This window comes from Manacus candei, unplaced genomic scaffold (genome assembly GCF_025592945.1).
Source record: "Manacus candei isolate 608988 ecotype Guabito, Panama unplaced genomic scaffold, ASM2559294v1 h1tg000061l, whole genome shotgun sequence".
Lineage (NCBI taxonomy): Eukaryota > Metazoa > Chordata > Aves > Passeriformes > Pipridae > Manacus > Manacus candei.
In genome coordinates, this window is record NW_026138109.1 from 5,336,889 (window position 1) to 5,357,260 (window position 20,372).

Consider the following 20,372-nt stretch of genomic DNA (forward strand, 5'->3'; position numbering starts at 1 on the left):
ATCACTGAAAACAAAATGAAAATAGAATTAAGCAGATCTTACAAAAATTGTAATATTTTTGTTAAATAAAATACAATACCAAGGGAACAGCTGTTAGGTTCTCAGCCTTTAAGTATGCCTATGACTTGTGGCACGTCCCTCTGCTCACACAACAGCACAATGTAAGCTTCCCTGATAAACCATCACTAAGGACTATTTACTGCAGTTCCTCAGCACAGGTCTTCATACTTCTATGTAAGTATGTAACTATGCTACGTGAGCAGGAGACACACAGGCTTTGGAATGCCCTTCCATACACAGGCACCAGGGCCACAGTCAAAGAGGAACCCTATCAGTTAGAGGGTGAAAGTAAATGAGGACTAGGTGGGACACAAGGACCCTGCACGAACCCCTGACTCCATTTCTTCCCTTCGAGCCACAGTAATTTCTCTTTCTGTGGCTATAAGTTACTAAACTACTCAAAATCACTTGGAGAAAAGTCTCTTAGGTTCAATGCTACAATCAGTTAACCCACTCCCTACAGATCAGTCACCACAAGAATGTAAAAAACAAATGTCCTTCCTAAAGAAGCCTATGCTGACATAACTGACCAATGATAATTTTCCTACCTAATCTGTAGTTACCTTTAAAGTCAGATCAAAGAGAAACTCCACTTAAAAAGATAATCAGACATTCTCTTAACAGTCACAACTTATCAGGCGCTCTTCTGTTTGATGTTTGAACGTGTGTTTATATCTGTTGCTTCCATATTTACATGACACTTGTTCTTCTATCTTGGTGAAAAATTCCTATCCCCGTGGGCTACACAAATCAATCCCCCATCCGCAGACATGGACCAAGTAGAAGATGATTAAGTTTTCAAATTTCCAAATTACAGCAGTTGTAATAAACAAACAGCAGGTTCCATAACTTGTCAGTGAAGCTGAATTTCTTAGTGCAGCTAATTTTCTATAAAAATAACACTACGTCAACAGAAGTCTTCATTTATTTCCAAGTGTTCAAATTGTTACTACACATACGCCATTCAACTATTTTTTATTTGAACATTAAGGTAATTACAGTTGCAGGGCTCATATTTCCAGTGGCCTCTCTGCAGAAGATACTACCAGAGCAAAACATGAAACATTCCACATGGCTAACAATATGACATTTGAGTTACCAAAATTACAATCATCATATTTTTTTTTCTGCTAACAGATCACATAAGTACGTAACTGGGGCATTTCCTTTAACAGAAATATCAAAATTAGTACTGCACTTGTTTATTTTCAATATTAACATCTCCACATACGAGCAACATGGTACATGACAGTTTGATTATCACACATACAGTACTTTGGCAGCTCTAACTGTGACGTTTTTCCCCCTAAGCTCCACAGTAGGTTTATTTTATAAAACATATTGCTAATATGCCCTGCATAAACACGAAGAACAAAATGCATCTTTCTTTTGTCACTTCAGTGGGAAAGGGAGCAGTGCTCTTACCCCATATTACACAGCCTTGTCATACATGCACAATTTTCTTCCATGAACACTTCTAAAAGTATCCTAACTAATATTTTTCTGCAAGAAAATAATCTTTATTCAAAAAAAAAAAAAAAATCAGAATTTTCTTCTCAAATTAGGAAGACTACAGCCATGGATGATTACATGACAAATCACTACTGTTTATTTCAAAATAATACTGAATGTGCCAAATTTTTATCAAGGTTACTTGTATATTATTGTCTTACAAGCACATCAGTCTCCTGATCAATTCATCCCCTTTTGAGTTCATTTGTGAAACTGTCTGGTTTATTTAGATACCTACTAATAACTAATAGTTCGTGCTTAACAAATACAAATTTCTTTGAACACTTCTACCATCAATTTCCACAAGAGAACTAACAAACTTTTTCACTTCACTCTCCCCAAATGAATGATTTTAATTTCCCACCTTCCTGAACACAATTATATTGTACTCTGATACACAACTGTCACCCAATGACCTATTACCACAGTAATCTAAGTGAGGACAGTATTCCCTCTAATGTAATCATGCACTTTAAAGAAGCTACATGAGAGTTTTTAAGTAAAGTGGATGAAATCTGGTTGCAAAATTTCAGATTTAAAGGAACAAAATCATATATACATACTGCAATAACAAATATCTAGAACTTGTCTACAGTGATATGAAACATTTCATTCGCTCACTTGTGATATTTTAGCAGCTATTTTGTATTTATTCTATTTGGTCCAAATAGCCCTACATGATGTTAGCAGTCACTCAGAAAAGAATGTTGTGCCCAAAAACACATCTGCTACCACAAATATCTCTTCAACCTTTTATTCATCCTCCAGCAATTCTTAAAAATTTAAGATTTCCTGAGCTATAAAAAATCCAGATCTTAATTTATTTGTTATATGTCATATTTGTACAAATATGTAATATTTGTAATATATACTTGTGAACTCAGCCATTTAATACCTATTTGCATTGAATAATGAACTCTGCAGCACAGGAACAGCCTGTGTATGGCACTTACAATCATGTCTGCAATAACAACTGTACTGATGTTCCATAATTAAAAAATGTTTATCTATACAAAGTTTAGAAACTACAATTACTTTATCAACAAATAGGAAAATTACAGCCAAACTAATTAGGTTGGACATTCACTACATACTACATCTTGAAACGTCATTTTCATGACGTTGCTTTATCTTCTTGCTTCAATTAACTGAATTAAGTGAGAAAATCAATTCTTCTCCAATTTTGCTTCCATTTATTCCCTGTAGTTATTATGTGCCAGCTAACTTTGGTCTTTCACCAGTGACTTCCATCCTCGTGTGCCCCTTATCTCTCCGAGTTCTATATCGTACTTGTGACTCAGTGCCACCAAGAAGCCCTTCCACTGGGGCAGCTTCTGGTCTAGCAGAGCTTCCACAGGGCAGAGGCTTTTCTTACCAGAGCACCATCAAGGCAGGTAGCGTGGATGGGGCAGGAACATGACAGACAGACATTTTGGCTGCAGCAGTTTAACCCTGTTTGACTGCTTAACCTGTTTGACAGTCTAATTTAAGCATCATTGTTTATGCAATACTCTCAATTGAACAAAAGCCCTACAAAGACAGTCAACTGTTCCTTTTCTATAGAATAACTGGTTAGTATGTGTTCCAGAATGAATTTAACGCAAACCTTGAAAAAGGTACTAACTAATAACCACATGTGGATCTTTTAAATACTGTCTTACTCTGAGGTATATGTCTATTACTGTAAAAGTTTATGCATCACATCTAGAATTCAAGAAAAAAGGCTATTTGTATTTTCTAGGTCAAGAAAACTACAGAAAAATGAGAAAATTAGCATGTGTTTTGTGTTCAAGTGTTATTGTTTAGCTTAATACTTCATGCAAGTAATGCAAAAAAAAGCTATATATTCAAGACTGTTTACATCTGAATAAATAGGGTAAATTAGCAAATACAGTATTGAAAACTATCTACAAAAATGTGTTTTCCCCAGTATTCACTGTTTGTATCAAGTCTTAAAGCAGAAAGCTGTAGGGCAATACCAAAGAGAATGTTATAAAAGAAAAAATTAAATTGAGACATTTTAAGAAATCTCGGAAAATAAATTTGTATTAACTATGAACAAAACTGAAACTAAACCAATGACTAAAGCTATTAGGTGGCCTTATCAGCAAACACCTTCAATCAAAAGGCCATAAACAAGTATGCTTTACATATTACTTGATTTGTTTATTTTACACCATGGGGTGAAAGCAACACAATTCCTTTTAGTAAAGTATACACAAATAGCCTCACTCAGAATACACTTTTAATGCACATAAAAAAAGTATTCATCTTACAAATTGTTTTGCAATCCAAATATACAATAGCTTGGAAAACAATATTTTAGAAAACTAAAGCCAATGTAAAAAGACTGCTTAATACAACTACATGATATAAGTTTTTGTATGGCTCTGTCTTTAGAGTTTTCTTACTGCATCATCAATATCAGAAATCTGTTCCTTCAGCTGATTCCACTGTTCTGGATTTAAAGAAATACCTGAAATGCATTAAAAATAAACACTTAGGACAAAATGAAAATTGTGGTGCAGTATTCTTGTGTAATTACTATAAAGGCTAGTTTCATACACAAAGTCTATGTCATAACTATTAATGCCTGAGCTATTTCAACAACCACCATAGTTACAAAGTGAAACTGCTCACTTTGAACACTTCAGTTTAACTTTAGGTTACCTCTAGACAAGTTTACATTGCAAAGAGAATGCACGTAACAAAAAATTTTGCAAGTATTAGGCTAAACACAAGAAGGGAAATACAACTCTGGTCTTAACAGAAGGCAGTACAAAAGCCCTGGGTGAGAAGTAGGAAATCATTCACATTCCTGCTGGCTCCTAAAAGCCATACCTATGTGGACTGATTTTCTATGCACTTTTCAGGTACTATAATTCTGGGTTCCCCCCCCCCATTTTGTTTCTCAAAGCACTGTAAATAACATATACTATAAGTAACCTTTTGGAGAGACTCTATTACACTCACTAACACAAACCAACATAAGTCATTTCTTCTTTGAGTTCACTATAGTTTCCAGTAACATTCAAACATTAATCATTCAATAAGTACCCCACAAACCATCTCCTCAGATCTATATCTGTCCTCATCTTCCTCAAGCTTGAGTCCAGGTGCATGTTTTACTTGTGCTTCAGTCTCCTCATTCTTCCCCTACAATCTCTATGCCAACTCTGTGAAGAGTGCAGGCTCACAGGGCTACCTCTCATACTTTCTCCACCAAGCTCTTCCACTATTTACCCCCCCTCTCCTCCTTAAGTGATCAGGTGTCCTTCATTACTTTCTCCCTGTAGGTGGAGCAGGGCCTCAAAACAGCCGAAACTTTGAATTCCACTCTTTGAGCTCATGGTATTTTTTTTTTTCGTTTTCCCCATCAGTGTCTTATGAGGGGACCATCATAATTTAAAGCAGCAAGTACTGTGCATGGAGCTTCTCTAAGCAGTTTTCCACCAGCCTATAGTGTGAAGATTTCTTTTTTGAATACAGGTCAGGTGTGCTAACCATTATTAGGGGACCAAGCATCATCAAAATGTCCCTCAACTACACACCAGACAAACTGCACAAAGTTCAGATCTGCTGTTTGAGACATTCTGACTAATTTAAAATGCTGGATTTATTTTTCTGTCTTATTATAGTATTTCAACTACTTAGACTGGTTTTAGGATAGCTAAATAGGTGGCTTACGAGTGCATTAATGGAATATTTGGCTCACATACTGTATCAGACTACTATTAAATTTTATCCTAGTAAAATTCAGACCCTTCTGCTGCATTGATAAACATTTCTACCTACATCATGTAACTTTCGTCACTAGGCCCACCCACCAAATCTCATTGTAGTTTGCCACTCAAAGTGCATATACTATTGAATTTCACCTCAAAACACAGCAGGGTAAAGTCCTTAGAAATTCATCTTTTTTATTAACTAACAACAAATCCAAAACAAAGAATGTTCCTGTACAACACCAGTACACCTGTTCATGCAAACCTATTCTCAGTGGTTATTCAAGAAATGTTGAAAATGCTTCTCAAACTTTTCAAATTACTGTTCACTGAGTTGCTCCTGAACACACCATAAGAATGTAACAAACTTTATGCTGATTGTATGTCTTCAAACTTTGCAGCCTCCCAGTACAGGAAGGTCAGGAAGGGAGTCTTTGCAATGGTAAGAAGTGATGGGGCAAGGGAGAGTGGCTTCAAAATGGAAGAGAGTATATTTAGACTGGATATTTAGAATAAATTCTTGCCTGTGAGAGTGGTGAGGCCCTGGCACAGGTTGCCCAGAGAAGCTGTGGATGCCCCATGCCTGGAAGCGTTCAAGGCCAGACTGGATGGGGCTTTGAGCAACCTGGTCTAGTGGAAAGTGTCCTTGTCCATGGCACGGGGTTGGAACGAGATCTGTAAAGTCCCTTCCAACTCAAACCATTCAATGACTCTATGAATCCCCGGGGCAGAACATTTCATACTTACCTCTTTCATTGATGCAGTATGAAAACTGATAAAAAGTAAACTTTTCTAAGAGAAGCAACATAACTTAAGCACAGCACTACTCCTGCAATTGTCCTCACATCCTCATCTTGAAATGGAAAAGTTCTGAAAGTGGTTCACAGTGAAGGCTTGCCATGACAAGCAACTATCCAAGCAGCAATTAAAGGTATAAGGGCTTGTGCTGTATTGCAGATTAGAAACTTGATATCAAAGCTTGATCACTTGAGATTCTTCTCCCTTTACTAAAATCTTCACTTTTTTCCTCCAAAATTAGTCACATTAAATGTTCTGATTTTTTTAATCAAAAATTTAATAGAAACTGAAGGACCTGATTGTTTTAACAAAATTAACATCTTATAAAAATGATTAAATCTTTTCAGTGAATTTTGAAATAAGAAATCCAATTGTAATAAAATAAATTGTGTTAACTAAGTTAATCAATTGGGGGAAAAAAGTATGGCTATGTTATGGTCATGTTTATAAGTTCTCTACCAAATTTGCTTGTTTTGATGCCTTGCCATAAAACATGGAGGATCTATTTAGGAAAATGGACTCAGGCCAACAAACCCACTTTGCTCTTATTTATAATCTACAGATTAAACTAATTCTCTGTTAAAATACAAATTATAGGAAAGTAAAAATATTACTCTAAAAATATCACGTTGCATCAAAGGATAAAAATATGATACACAAAGTTCTACTGCAAACCCAATGTTTTAATACAAAGTAACATCAAGCAGAACAATACCTTTTCTGCCAGGCTTCATTTCACCTTCTTGATCCATCCAGTATTCTCTAATATCAATTAAGACTTTTCCTTTAAAGTCCCGAACACTGACATACCTCATTTTGCCAATCTGTCAAAACACACATAAAGGTCTTTTAGGTATTTTACATATTACAGCATTCACTTTCCCCAGCAGCATTAGACTCTGACATGTGACACTGCACACTGCGGCTTATTTTAGACACCAGAGAAACAACTAGATTAAAAGCTTAACTCAGAGTAGTCAGTAGGCTAATAAGCAATGACTTAAAACTAGTTGAGCAGGCAATGCTCAATGCAGAAGTAGCCCTCCCAGAATAAAAAGTCTGTATTCTTTACATGCTTGCTTCCTGTAAAAGTCATGGATTTACTGTTTTCTGAAATAAAATTTTGCCTTTGTTTCCAGCAGCCATAAAAGAAGACAGGAAAAAGGGACCTCTATTCCCAAGTGTAAATTTTAGTCCATTTCACATGTACAGAAAGCAAATTAGATATTCACGTGCAATGCCTCCCAAAAACAACTCTCTGGTAATTGTGGGGCTTTTTTTTCTTTTTTAACACAGTAAATACAGATGGAAATGAAAGTTAGCCACCTACTGTCCCATGCCCACTCCCAAACCCTCACAGGTACCTCACTGTACCAGGTGTTCCAAAAAACCATTCAAATCTTCTAAGTTTACCGGCACGTAGCATACTATGAAATGACTCCTGAGTTCCATAATTTCTGCAACAATGTCTTAACTGAATTACATGGGCACCTTTTTTTTTTTTTTCCAAGTGAGGGGAAGAGTGAGTGGGAGGAAGAATCAAACCAACAAATACACAATACACCACACATTTAGGCTTATTAAAGATCTTCCCAAATATGACAAAAAACTATTTATTCACATAAATTCAAAGTACATGGTGAATTGGAGAACCAGAAATTAGATAACAAATCACAATCAAATAAAATTTCTCACAATTCCTGTAAGAAATCCTTAGAATTTTGCATGCAGCTTCTGGATACATTTTATGAAGAAAGCAAACAATTCTAAAGCAAACAATTTTAAAATAAAATACTCCTTCCTGATAAAATATTTCAACTTCCTTTATCTATGCATCTTGCATTTTGATACAACCTAAGGGGGATCCAAACACTCTAGCATTAAGTCTGACCAGACAGATTGAAAAGCTCTCCCATCAAGTACACTGATTCACAGATGTTTAAGTCATATGTTCTTATTTCACAAAATTAATACCAACATGAACACTTTTATGTTTGCCTAAAGAAATTTTTCTTCTTACGCAGATCATGCCACATGACTTCTAAAATTGATAATAAAACAATTATGACATACCTAGATAACATAAGTCTGAAGCACTTTTCCTACTTCAAAGCATCTAGTTCGTTAAAATGAACAAGACATTACAGTTTATAAGACAGTATCTTTTGACCAATTAAACACTTTCACAGCACTACAAATTTAACATGCAAAAATAAAGTATAATGTCATGGCATGCTAGCTCTTTCAGACCAAACTTGGCACCATGCCCAAGCCCCTCAGCACTGCTGGCAAAGAACATCCTAAACAGCCTACACGAACAACATTTCTTGGTTTCACCCTTTAACGCTTCGCTAACTTTTAAAGTCACCTCTAAGAACAGCTTCAAGTAGTAGCACTCAGCAGCACCTCTTTTTCCATGGCTGTGGAAGAATCTTAGTGTATTGCCAAGTACTTCCAGGTTTGTCCTAAATAATAAAATCTAATGTAATATAGCAGCTTAAAGCTGCAAATACAGTTAAAGTGTTTAGAATGTGATTTGCAAAGACTGTATGTCTCAATTCAACTACAGTAAGGTGAGTGGCAATAATGCAAAGTTCACATTTACTCAATCAGTCAGTCTACCTTATATGGAAGCAGTTCTATATGAAAATGCTGAAATTAAGTTAGATTTCACATCACTGTCTAGATTTCAGATGAATGATCACAATAAATTTTGAACAATTTATGCAAAACTGTTCTATGCAAAAGCTGCCATCACCAAAACTTTTAAATACGCTTCTGAAGTACAGCTCCAACAAACATCTAAGGTTTAAAACCACAACCAAAATCTAGATATAAGTAAACTGATGTTTCTCGATACTTGGCTACCTGCAATTCTGGTACAGGTTCATTTCTGAACAATTCTTTTGTTATGCAGCAGCCGATAGTCCTGGAGTAATTTCACTGACAAACGTGTATTTAGATCTCCATAACCACAGCCATGTTTAAAGGGGGGCTGTGCCAGTTTTAGCTGGGGTAGAGTTAATTTTTTCACAGTGGCTGGTATTGAGCTGTGGATTGGATTTGTGTTGAACACAGTGATGACAATATAGAGATGTTCTTGTTCTGAGCAGGGCTTACACAGGGTCAAGGCCTTTTCTGCTTTTCCTACTGCCATGCCTGCAAGGTGGCTGCAGGTGCATGGGAGGAGACACAGCCAGGACAGGTGACCCCAACTGACACAGGGATATTCCATACCATATGGTATCATGCTCAGTATAAAAAGGAGGGGGAAGAAGGAAGGGAGGTACATGCTTGGGGTCTTCCCAAGTAACTGTTACACGTGATGGAGCCCTGTTCTCCTGGAGATGGCTGAAAACCTGCCTGCCCATGGGAAGTAGTGAATTAATTCCTTGTTTTGCTCTGTTTGAGTGCAGCACTTTTGCTTTCCCTATTAAATGCTTTATCTCAACCCACAAGTTTTCTCACTCCACCACCAGCAGGACTGGAGAGAGAACTGGGAGTGAGTGAGCAGCTGCTGGCTGGGGTTAAACCACAACAGTCATATTGACTTATTGCAGTCCAGTTACTGCAGTTCAACCTTCACAGACAAGTTCACATACTTTTCATTAAACACTACAGATCCTAAGATTATACTGCTCTACTGAATTATACAAATTAAAACCACCGTTTCCAAGTCTGTTTCTCAGAATAAAAAGTACTGAAATTGTGTCTCAGTTCCCTTCACAGCTATGCAACTGACTTCCTCTATGAGCTTCAGCAAGCACCTTCTTCATTATTTTTCCTATTTCCAGATTTTCTGGATTAAATGGTACACACACTGTGGAAGTAGAAAAGGCAAAAAAAGCTCCTTTCGTATATGGACAGCACTACAAGGAGCACAATGAAGACCCCTGTAAACAGTGAGATCTGTCACACAGCAAGTTGTTCCTGAAATGCATCGGTGACCATCTAAGTTTCATAATTAATGTGCTAAACCAATCAGTTTCAGAGCATCATACACTTATATATTTACCTTCTTTCAGGAGCCTACGATAAAGTCATTACACTGGGAAATCAAAGAACTTATCTATTTCAAGTCAAAAAGCAAATATGACCAAAACTAAAAAAAAAAAAAAAAAAAAAAGGGGTGGAGAGTGGACAGGACAACACACAGACAACTTTTAAGTAACCATGTCAGTTAAATGCATGATCATGCAATGTGGTTCCACTCTGGGTAGTCATTAATGCATCCTGACAAACCTTATCCAAATCAGGCATAGGTAGATGATAGGATTACTCAAACTAACCAAAGCACATGGTGCAGAGCTCAGGTTGGCTTGAAGCCACAGACAGGAATCTAATGTATCAACACTAAACCCTTCCACACTGACATGAATAACTCTAGTCCTTAGGGCCTCTAGTAATACATCACAGAGGGGAGGCAGCAAGATAAATTTCTGCCTGCTAACTGCACACAAATCCTTCAACAAACTGCAAAGTATATCAGGCTATCTATAAAACCTAAAAAGGCAAAGACCTGTAAATACATAAAATACACTTGGTCTCTTATACTGAATTAATTCTCTTCTACTTACATACATACTATTCTTCATAAGTAGTTGCAAAAAAGAAAAATCATTACAGCAACAATCTCAAACAAAAATATAAAATGTAAAAATTTATGAAAATGCTGAATCTTCAGAATACAGCAGTCACAACGAGCTCTATTTTAAGGAAAGTTGTATGCCTTAAGAGCCCAGCCTGAGGGTGCAGAATAACAATCCTCTAAGTATCACATAGATACAATAGAATACAATAGAACTTGTGACTATCCTAGGAATGCTTTACAGCCTCATTTCCACCAACTGAAGCTAAACCTGTAAGTTTTACTGCAAAGTCACTTCCACATCAGAGATCATTTTACTGCCGTGGGAGAGAAATCCTTCAGAAATAAGAGTTTCTAATAATACTAAAAGTCCTAGAACTAACAAAACTTTATCTAAAAAATTACCATGTAACAGCATCTTATAGCATGCTCTTCTGAGTAGGGGGGAGGGAGGGGCAGTATTCTCAGATCTGCTATAGCTCTATTTATCCACTGCAACATTTACCTCTTAGGAACTGGGCAGAAGTTGATGTAGCTTGAAAAAACTGACAAAGCTTCACATAATACAAGGAGCAATCCAAAAATTTTTTTGTTGTTGATTACCTGAAAGGCAGGCAGACTGAGCAACACTGATGTTTTAGGTCAAGGTGATATTCAAATATCTGTATTATACTCAACACTGGAAGAACCTTGTTCTTTTCAGACTAATAAGAGTCCTCTACTGTCTGTTTTTAGTAACTTTTTAATATCTTAGGTCAAAAAGGTTTCAAGAAACCAGAGCACACAAATACTTTCATTTTATTTGAAAGTGCTTGGATGTTTTTGCATCAGGGGAACACTAAAAGTTTTAACAGTTTTCTTCAAGGCTGGAATTTCTGAACTTGTTACAAACATAACACAAAGTTTATACATAGTTCTTTAGAGTTCTAACTGCAGCTCACCTCATAAGGTATAGAATTCACTATCTCATTTTTCCTACAGAGTTCAAAGCATGCCCAAGCAGAACTAAAAATATTATACACTCCCTTCAGTAGGGAAGTCCAGGCATTGCCCTAAAGTTACTCTCCTCAACATGAGTAGAGGAAAGTGAGAATTAAGACACTAAAAATAACTGCCTTGTATCACAGGGAAGGTCTCGCTAGAAAACTTTTTCTTTCCCCATATTACTTTACACAGCCCAGAATCATTTAATTTAGTTTACTCTGTGTTTGGGCCACCTCACTAGACACATTTCCCATACCCTTTCACGAAGTTGAGAATCAAAGTCTCACAAATTTATATTCCTTTTCAGCCAGCTAATCAGAGACCTTTAATAGGTCTTGATCCATGCCTGTACACCACGTAATTCTGAGCTATGTATATTCTTGCACAGGTCTCAGCACACGCTGTTACTGCCTCAGCCAACCCTGGAAACTGCAATACCCTAAATTCACAAATGCACCTTTCTACTGAAAAATGTACATTCATTCCATCTTAAAAACAGGGACGATGTCAAGAATTACTATTATTATGGATGTTCAGCAATAAAATTCTCCATCATAAAATATAGTAAGAAGCAAAACTTATTCCAAGATGCTGTCTTATCATACAGGAGCCAAGTTGTCCTTGACCTACTTAAACAGGAATGAAGAGTCCACGCTTTGGTTTCCAAGAAGCTTTTTTTCCAAGAGCCCTGATTAAAAAACATTTCCATGTAGAGACAAACCTAATCTAATATTTACAGTATAGTCTTGGTAAGTGCTGTATTTACCGACAAAATGAGTACCCAGAGCTAGCACAGGCAAAGTCAAGAGGATTAGATCAATTGCTGCAACTCAGATTCTTTTACTCAGCTGAAACTTGACCACGCTCTTCTGAGCATCTCATCTGCATGCGAGCACCGTAATCCCTTCCAGCCAAGGATTCAGGAGACCGACTGTGCTGCCAAGAAACTCAGATCACCTCATAAAATTTATACTGAATATGATGTAACATGTTACCTTTACCAGGCTTTATGAGTCATCAATTTTACCTGAAACATATTCTCATCTCTGTTACTGCTTTGCTTAGAAGAAGCTGCACCTTTTGAACTTTCACCAGTCTTTTGTTTCTTTACAGGTTTTTCTGGAGCTGCTTGCTTTTTCCGCTTTGCCTTGGAGCAAGGAAAAAAAAAAAGCATGAGCCACAACTCACTCTATATGCTACAGAAAAGTTTACATTTTATGTCACAAACTATTACTAAGTAATGCACATTACCACCTTCCTGCTGTGAAGGAAGGACTCCAATACTGTACATTTAGACTGGAATCAAAGAAATAAAACCCTTCAAATGAGCCTAATTCTGTTCCCAGTGAAGTTTATCATAATACCTTGGCTTTAAAGAGAATTTAATCAGATCAAAATACATTTCAAAAGCCCTTCTCTTTTTGCACAGTAACACTGTCAGTTCAGTAGTTTTAATTAAAAAATTAAGTCTGAGAGAAATGACACTTTCCCTTCTACTGAGTGCAACAAAAAATGCAGAACAGTTTATGACTCCTCTTCAAAAAGAGAAATAAAATCTACAGAAGATAATGATTAAAGGATCTGGAAACCACCTCCATCACACAACTTTTTTTTTTTTTAATCAGCATCCAATCTCTGCCCTCAGCATGATGAATTAAACATCTTTTTAAAACACTCAGACAATATGACCTGTAAATCAGGTTGTCCAGATAACTCAAAGTTACTGTTTCTACTCACAGTTATATAGTAACCATGCTCCCCACATCAAAAAAAAAAGGAATACCAACATACCAAAAATTAGTCTCACCTGCTCAGATCATGTTGTGGATAATCTCTCTGAAAAAAACCCCAACCCTACTGCCCACTAAAGCAGGCTGTCAGACTGTCTTTTCAGGAATACAGTTCCCTAACAAAAAAATCACCCCACCAACTTTTTTTCTTAAGGTCTGACAGAACACCTGATTTGCAACGTGCAACCAAGTCACGACTGAAGCAATTCAGTAAATCAGACCAAGCCTTTTAAAGTACTACACTAAAATACCTGATGTCTGCATTACCAAATAGCATTTCTCAAAACCACGAATTCACTAGTTTTTTCCGGGTTTGCTCGTAATCATTGATACATCTATACAAGATTCTAAATTAAATAACTATTAAAAATAAACAGGAACACTCAATTTATACATTCAGAACAGTCATGTTAAAATTTATCAATTCAAATACACTCAGGTTGGCTCGGCTTTTAAGTGAGAAACTAACAGATGGTATTACAGCAAATAAAAGAAAATTAAGCATAGAAAAAAAACACGCAAACAAGATAAGCAAATGACACGATGAAGCACAGGGTAACATAAGATTTTTATTATAGAGAAGTAATCCAGATATCAAATTGGCAGTGGTGGGTGTGGGCATGTTCTCAAAATAAGTCTAAATTCTTGCCATCAGGGCAACTTATACAAAAGCCTTCTATCACTTGCCACAAAGCAGTAAAGAATTACAGGAACCTTGTGATTATATCTATCATATGGAATGGCATGAACAAAGCAAAATGCAACTTAAAAAAACCTTTTCCGCAAGTCAAAAAACATGTAATCCACCCAAACTTGGGAAAGGGGTTGGTTTTTTGGGGGGCGGGGAGAGAGAGAGCTTTTTTAAGTGTCTCATAAATCACAGGGAATAACAGGCATGTTGTGACATAATGCTCACCTAATTCCTTAACCTCGTCCTGAAATAAAAGAGTTAATACAGTAATAAACTGTATATAATGTTCACCTTTTTGTCAACTTCACTATCTGAATCACTGGCAGATGAGCTTGAAGATACAAGTTCCTTTGATTTAGGCATTCTGGGAAGAGAAAAATAACATGAGAACACTACATAAAGAATACATCCCATTATGGCTGGAAAGCCATCTTCAAATCTGTACTGGCTCATCTTATTCAAAACTCTCCTAAAGACTTTCCTGCTGTTTCATGTAAGCTTTAATACACATTGCAGATGCAATCTCAAACACTCTTCCCTCTGGTACCTCTTCTCCTTTTTACTGCAACTGTACTAAATGCAGTAAATGGTTTGGCCTCTGAACTGTTTACAGCAGAACAATTTTTCACAAGTGTCATACATCCCCAGACATGGCAAAAACCACAGTGTAAAAAATAAAATACAATGCCATCCTCCAGTTAAATCCTTTATATGACATTCACATACATAGTTCATTAAGGTCCTTTTGTTGCCTGTACTCTGACGTGGGCATTTCACCCAGTTGGACTCACAAGCAATGTGCTGCATAATCGTCACACATAAAGATGAAGATCCCACCAACACAACAGTCTGAAAAACGCCTCAGTTACAGTGAACCACAGCACTGCAATTAATATTTCCACTGCAGCTTCAACACATCAGTCACTAGAGTCTATTCATTTGCCAGACAAGCGGACATTCAGCTTTCCTTGAATGCATGCTGCCAGGTGTGCTCATACATCACTCTGGTATGCAAACATGTGGTTAGATGTAGCGGTTGCACATCTTCCCTGCTACTGCTTTGCAACACATCCACAGCTCTTTTGTATTTTCATAATAAAAACAGGCATCCTAGAGAGAAACTGTGATATGAACCACAGCTAGGAAAGGCTAACATAAATACTAAGGGATATTTTGAAGCATTGTTAAACTGGCAGTGAAATAAAACCCACATATGCAAATTTAAAAAAAAAAAAAAACAACAACAACAAAAAAAAACCACCACGGAGTCCAAATAATGGTAATGAATCAACGTGGTTCTAAAGTAGAGCAAGACCTGTGGTAACAGCTTGGAGCACTGCGATGGAGGCTGGAGCACTGCACAGGATACAGGGAATGGGGAAGCACACACAAGCCACGCTGTAAGATGGAGGCAGAGGAGCGCTGGAATGGGACAATGTGAAAATAAGCACAGGGATGACACTGAGTCTGAAAAGCCAAACGATGGTGCGCGGGGATGACCCCAGGGGTCCGCGCGCGGACGAGGAAGGGACAACATGGAGGAAGGTGTGGGCGGAAACCGGAGGAAAAAGGGATGCGGGGCGCTGGGAGCCCCCCGGAGGGGCCGAGCGTGAGGCGACACGGCGAGGCAGGCGAGGAGGGGGGTGAGGGCGATGAGACGGGCCAGGCGAGAGCGAGGAAAGGTAAGGAAAGGAAGGCGAGCCGGGAAGACCAGGTAGGCGGATCCCAGCCGCCATTTTCCTCCCCTATTCCTCTTTTTCCACGGCTCGTGCCGCCCCCCCGAGGAAAGGACACCCAAGACCCGAACAAGGATTGGGGTGGAATGGGACGAGGACACCCAGGTGCTCCCGGGGGAGGGCGGTAGCGAGGGGGCCGCGGGTCACCCGCGGCAGGGCGACAGAAAGGCAGCACGGGCAGACGCGGGCCGGGGGTCGCCGGCGGGCCGGGTCCGCTCCCGCTCCCGGCGTGGGGGCAGGGGAGGAGCGCGGAGGTAGGGGGGGAGCGCGGAGGTAGGGGGGGAGCGCGGAGATAGGGGGGGAGCGCGGAGGGGCGCCATCTTCTCCCTCCCTCAGACCCTCCGCGCCCCCCAACGTGGCAGCTCCCCCTCGGCAGAGGCGGCCGCTCCCCAGCGGGGCGGCCCTCCCGCAGGGCACCGCGGGCACTCGAGGAGCACGGGGCGGCCTCCGGGCAGGGCTGCCCTGGGCGGTGCCGCGGGGGGCGCGCGTGGGGACTCGGCACTCACGTCCTGCTCCGCGCGTGGCTGGTCTGCACCGCGACACGGGCGGAACTGACGCGCCGCGGAACGCCCGCCCCGGGCCGCCCACGTGGGGAGGCGGGGCGGGGAGGGGGCTGGCTTTAAAGGGGACGCGCGGCCCTTTGTCCCTTTTGTCGCCCGGTCGCGCCCCCGCCGAGGGGGCGGCGGGAGGGAGCGGGATCACAGTGAGGGGAGGGGAACCTTTGCGGAGTCACAGAACCTCCTCCGTTGGGAGAGAATCACAGAGATGACAGGATATGCTGAGTTGGAAGGGATCCACCAGGATCATCGAGCCCTGCACAGGACACCACAAAAGTCACTCCGTGTGCCTGAGAGTATCGTCCAAACGCTTCTTGAACTCTGTCAGGCTTGGTACTGTGACCACTTCCCTGGGGAGCCTGCTCCAGTGCCCAACCACCCTCTAGGTGAAGAACCTTTTCCTAATGGCAAACCTAACCCTCCCCTGACAGGGCTTCAGGCCTTTCCCTTGGGTCCTGTCACTGGTCACCAGACAGACGAGATCAGTGTCTGCCCCTCTGCTTCCGTTCATGAGGAAGCTGTAGACTGCAATGGACTTTAGGAATAATTTCTCCCCAGAAAGAGTGACTAGACAATGGAACAGGCTGCTCAGGGAGGCAGTGGATTCACCATCCTGGAGGAGCGTAAGGAAAGACTGGATGTGGCACTCAGTGCTATGGTCTAGTTGACAAGGTCATGTTCGGTCATATCATCGGACTCGATGATCTCAGAGGTCTTTTCCAACCTAGCTGATTGCAGGATTCTGTGAAGTCTCCCCTCAGTCTCCTCCAGGCTGAAAAAAATCCACAATAATTAATAAATGGCTGTTTTTTTCACACACCGCAGCAGTTCCTCGATGCCGCCTGGGCAGCGGCGTGAGGCGCTGTGGCTGCGGTGGCTTTGCATAGCGAAACCGCGGCCCTGCCACATCTGGGCTGCCCTCAGGAACCACTTCTGCTGCTTCCCCTCCTGCCACCACATCCCCCTCCTGCCACCACATCCCCCTCCTGCCACCTGCAACTCGGCCTTCCTTCTCTCCCTGCAAGGCTATGTCGGTGGGGACCGGAGAGCATCAGAGAGCCCCCCACTCACGTCGGGTCTGGAGCACTAGGGGCTAAGGTCGAAATAGTCTCAGCACCTCTTTTAAACCCCTACTTTTTAAAAGACCTCCAAGCAAAAAAAGAACGTGAAAACATATTGACAATCTTGCTTGTATCTCTACTGTGTTTGCACTGTGATGCATCCCACATGCCCTGCCAAGGACTTGAAGAGGGGCTGTAGGCTGAGTTCATCTAAACAGCTTCTGCTTCTGAGACACACCAACATGGAAGGGAGGAGAGGAGGGGGCCCTCCGCCCTCAAGCTTTATGAGAGGAGACTTAGCAGCCTTTGCAGACTGTAATAGGCCAGTCAGAGCCTGAAGTGGCTTCGTGTTGTGTCTTCTGTGTTATCTACTCGGGCCTTTCAGTTTATGAAGAGATTTAGTAACATTAAAATACGGCCTTGGGTAACACAACTTCACACTAAACTAACGCAGTCTGTTACTATTTGCTTATCACTGTTTGCAGGGGCACGCCGGGCAGGGGGCAAGCCCTGGGCCCTGATGGCCGGGCACACCAGGCAGGCCCCGGGCTGTTGGGAACTAGGCAAACTACCATCAGACCTTCGTGATGCAGTCATCATCACCTTGTATAAGAAGACAGGAGTTAAATCAGACTGTTCAAATTACTGTGGTATTGCTCTGCTCTCCATTGCTGGCAAAATTCTGGCAAGAATACTTTTGAACAGACTAATATCCTCTATAGCAGAAGGAATTCTACCTGAAAGCCAATGAGATTTCAGAGCCAACAGGAGCACCACAGACATGGTATTTGTTCTCAGACAACTGCAAGAGAAGTGCAGGGAACAGAACAAAGGTCTCTATGTAACCTTTGTTGACCTCACCAAGGCTTTCAATACTGTGAGCAGAAAAGGTCTGTGGCAGATTTTGGAACATTCAGGTTGTCCCCCCAAGTTCCTTAAAATGATCATCTCACTCCATGAGGATCAGCACGGCCAAGTCAGACATGGCAATGCACTTTCTGAGCCCTTTCCAATAATTAATGGTGTGAAACAAGGCTGCGTTCTTGCACCAACCCTATTCACAATCTTTTTCAGCATGATGCCCCAAAGGGCCACTGCAGACCTCGATGATCAGGATGGGATCTACATTCGATATGGTACTGATGGAAGCCTTTTCACCCTAAGGTGACTGAAGGACCACACTAAGACCTTAAACCATCTTGTCCAGGAGCTGCTTTATGCTGATGATGATGCCCTTGTCACCCACATGGAAGCAGCTCTGCAGCATTTAACATCCTGCTTTGCAGATGCTGCTGAGCTCTTTGGGCTGGAAGTCAGCTTAAAGAAGACAAAAGTTCTCTATCAACCTGCATCTCAGGAAGTCTTCCATCATCCCCATATCACCATTGGCCAGTCAGAGCTCAAATCAGTCCAGCAGTTTAATTACCTAGGCAGCCTCATCTCCTCGGATGGTAAGATTGATGGACAGATAGACAACAGGTTAGCAAAGGCATACAGTGCTTTTGGAAAACTTCATAAGAGTTTGGCGAAATAAACACTTGAAGAAAAGTACAAAGATCAGTGTTTACAGAGCCATAGTGCTGTCTACTCTCTTATACGGATCCGAATCATGGGTCATCTACCGTCACCACCTGTGTCTCCTAGAACGCTTCCATCAACGCTGCCTCCGTACAATCCTAAACATCCACTGGTCAGATTATGTGACCAATACATCTGTTCTAGAGCAAGCAGCAGTCGCAAGTATTGAGGCCATGTTGCTGAGAACACAGCCGCGTTGGGCAGGGCACGTCTCAAGGATGAAGGACCACCACCTCCCTAAGATCCTGCTTTATGGTGAACTTGCCACCGGCTGCCGCAAGAGAGGAGCCCCGAAGAGAAGATACAAGGACTCCCTGAAACAACATCTCAGCCTTGGCCATACTGATGAACATAACTGGTCTACTCTGGCCTCCAATCAGGAGGTCTGGAGACACACTATCTTTAATTCTGCAGATGCTTTTGAGAAAGCACGCAGGATCACTCTCGAGGAGAAAAGACAAAGCAGAAAGAACCGTGCCTTGCAGAATATACCACCTAAGGAGTCCTTCTGCTGTGCCTTTTGCAACCAAACATGTCTATCTCAAACTGGCCGTTTTAGCCACCAGCGCACTTGTAACAAACATGGGTAGAGCCCTTCCCAAATCTTCGTTCGCAAAGCTTAGGCATGATGATGATGATGATGATGATGATCACTGTTTGCAACAATGGGTCATGTAGTTGTGTTGTGAGCATGGCAGGGTGACAGTGCTTCAGACACCAATTACCAGTGTATTTTGGTCCATTTCTCGTTGTTACTGGCTCTAGACCTGTGGTTTTGCTACCACATACTGCCAAGCTTTTTGTAAAAAGTCCAAGCAAAATATAAGAAATAGGAAGTGACCTGTGGTTTCAATCTTAGCTTCCAGATAAAGATGGTATAGGCAGAGTGAGGTGGTGGCTGATAGGCCTCTGTAGTTTTAATAACAAACACCTATTAATAAAGTGCTTAAAAGAAAAAGTCTTTGGCTTTTTTTAAATTGCATCATGGGCAAACATCATGTTTCAAGAAGGGATAATCCCCCAAATTCAGCATGAGCAGCTGCATGTTTCTGAAAAAGTACTTACAGGACGTGGGCAAAGAGGTTTTTAGGACGGATGCACGAGGTCCTTATAGCCCTCACCATGAAGTGATTCAAAGGAGTCGACTGACAAACAGATTGTCCGCCAAAGTACTTTAAACACCTTGGTAGAGAAGACGCGGGGTTAACCACACAGATGTGCCTTCTGCCTTTCCACATTTTCCATGGGCTTATATAGCAGTTTTATCATAAATGCCATACACTCTTACATTT

At 40.7% G+C, this 20,372-nt stretch overlaps 1 protein-coding gene across 2 annotated transcripts; it reads right to left on the reverse strand.

Moving 5' to 3' along the window:
- Positions 1 to 967: 967 nt before the first annotated feature.
- On the reverse strand, positions 968 to 16,466 carry SUB1 (SUB1 regulator of transcription). Of its 2 annotated transcripts, XM_051804715.1 has the most exons (6): positions 16,391 to 16,450; positions 15,464 to 15,570; positions 14,440 to 14,512; positions 12,695 to 12,814; positions 6,811 to 6,919; positions 968 to 4,048 (listed from the first exon to the last, which is right to left on the reverse strand). In XM_051804715.1, exons 3-6 carry the CDS (start codon positions 14,509 to 14,511, stop codon positions 3,969 to 3,971), a joined length of 381 nt encoding a protein of 126 aa, XP_051660675.1. In that variant the 5' UTR covers position 14,512; positions 15,464 to 15,570; positions 16,391 to 16,450; the 3' UTR covers positions 968 to 3,968. The 2 variants fall into 2 exon arrangements, with proteins under 2 accessions (XP_051660675.1, XP_051660674.1); XM_051804714.1 differs by lacking the exon at positions 15,464 to 15,570 and having other exon boundaries at positions 16,391 to 16,466.
- Positions 16,467 to 20,372: the final 3,906 nt, after the last annotated feature.

Coding starts and splice junctions, on each gene's coding strand:
- SUB1 (XM_051804714.1), bottom strand. CDS start 14,511: ATGCCTAAATCAAAGGAACTTGTATCTTCAAGCTCATCTGCCAGTGAT. Junction 12,815..14,439: donor ATAGTGAAGTTGACAAAAAG/GTGAACATTATA, acceptor CCTTGCTCCAAG/GCAAAGCGGAAAAAGCAAGC. Junction 4,049..6,810: donor AATGAAGCCTGGCAGAAAAG/GTATTGTTCTGC, acceptor AATGCATTTCAG/GTATTTCTTTAAATCCAGAA.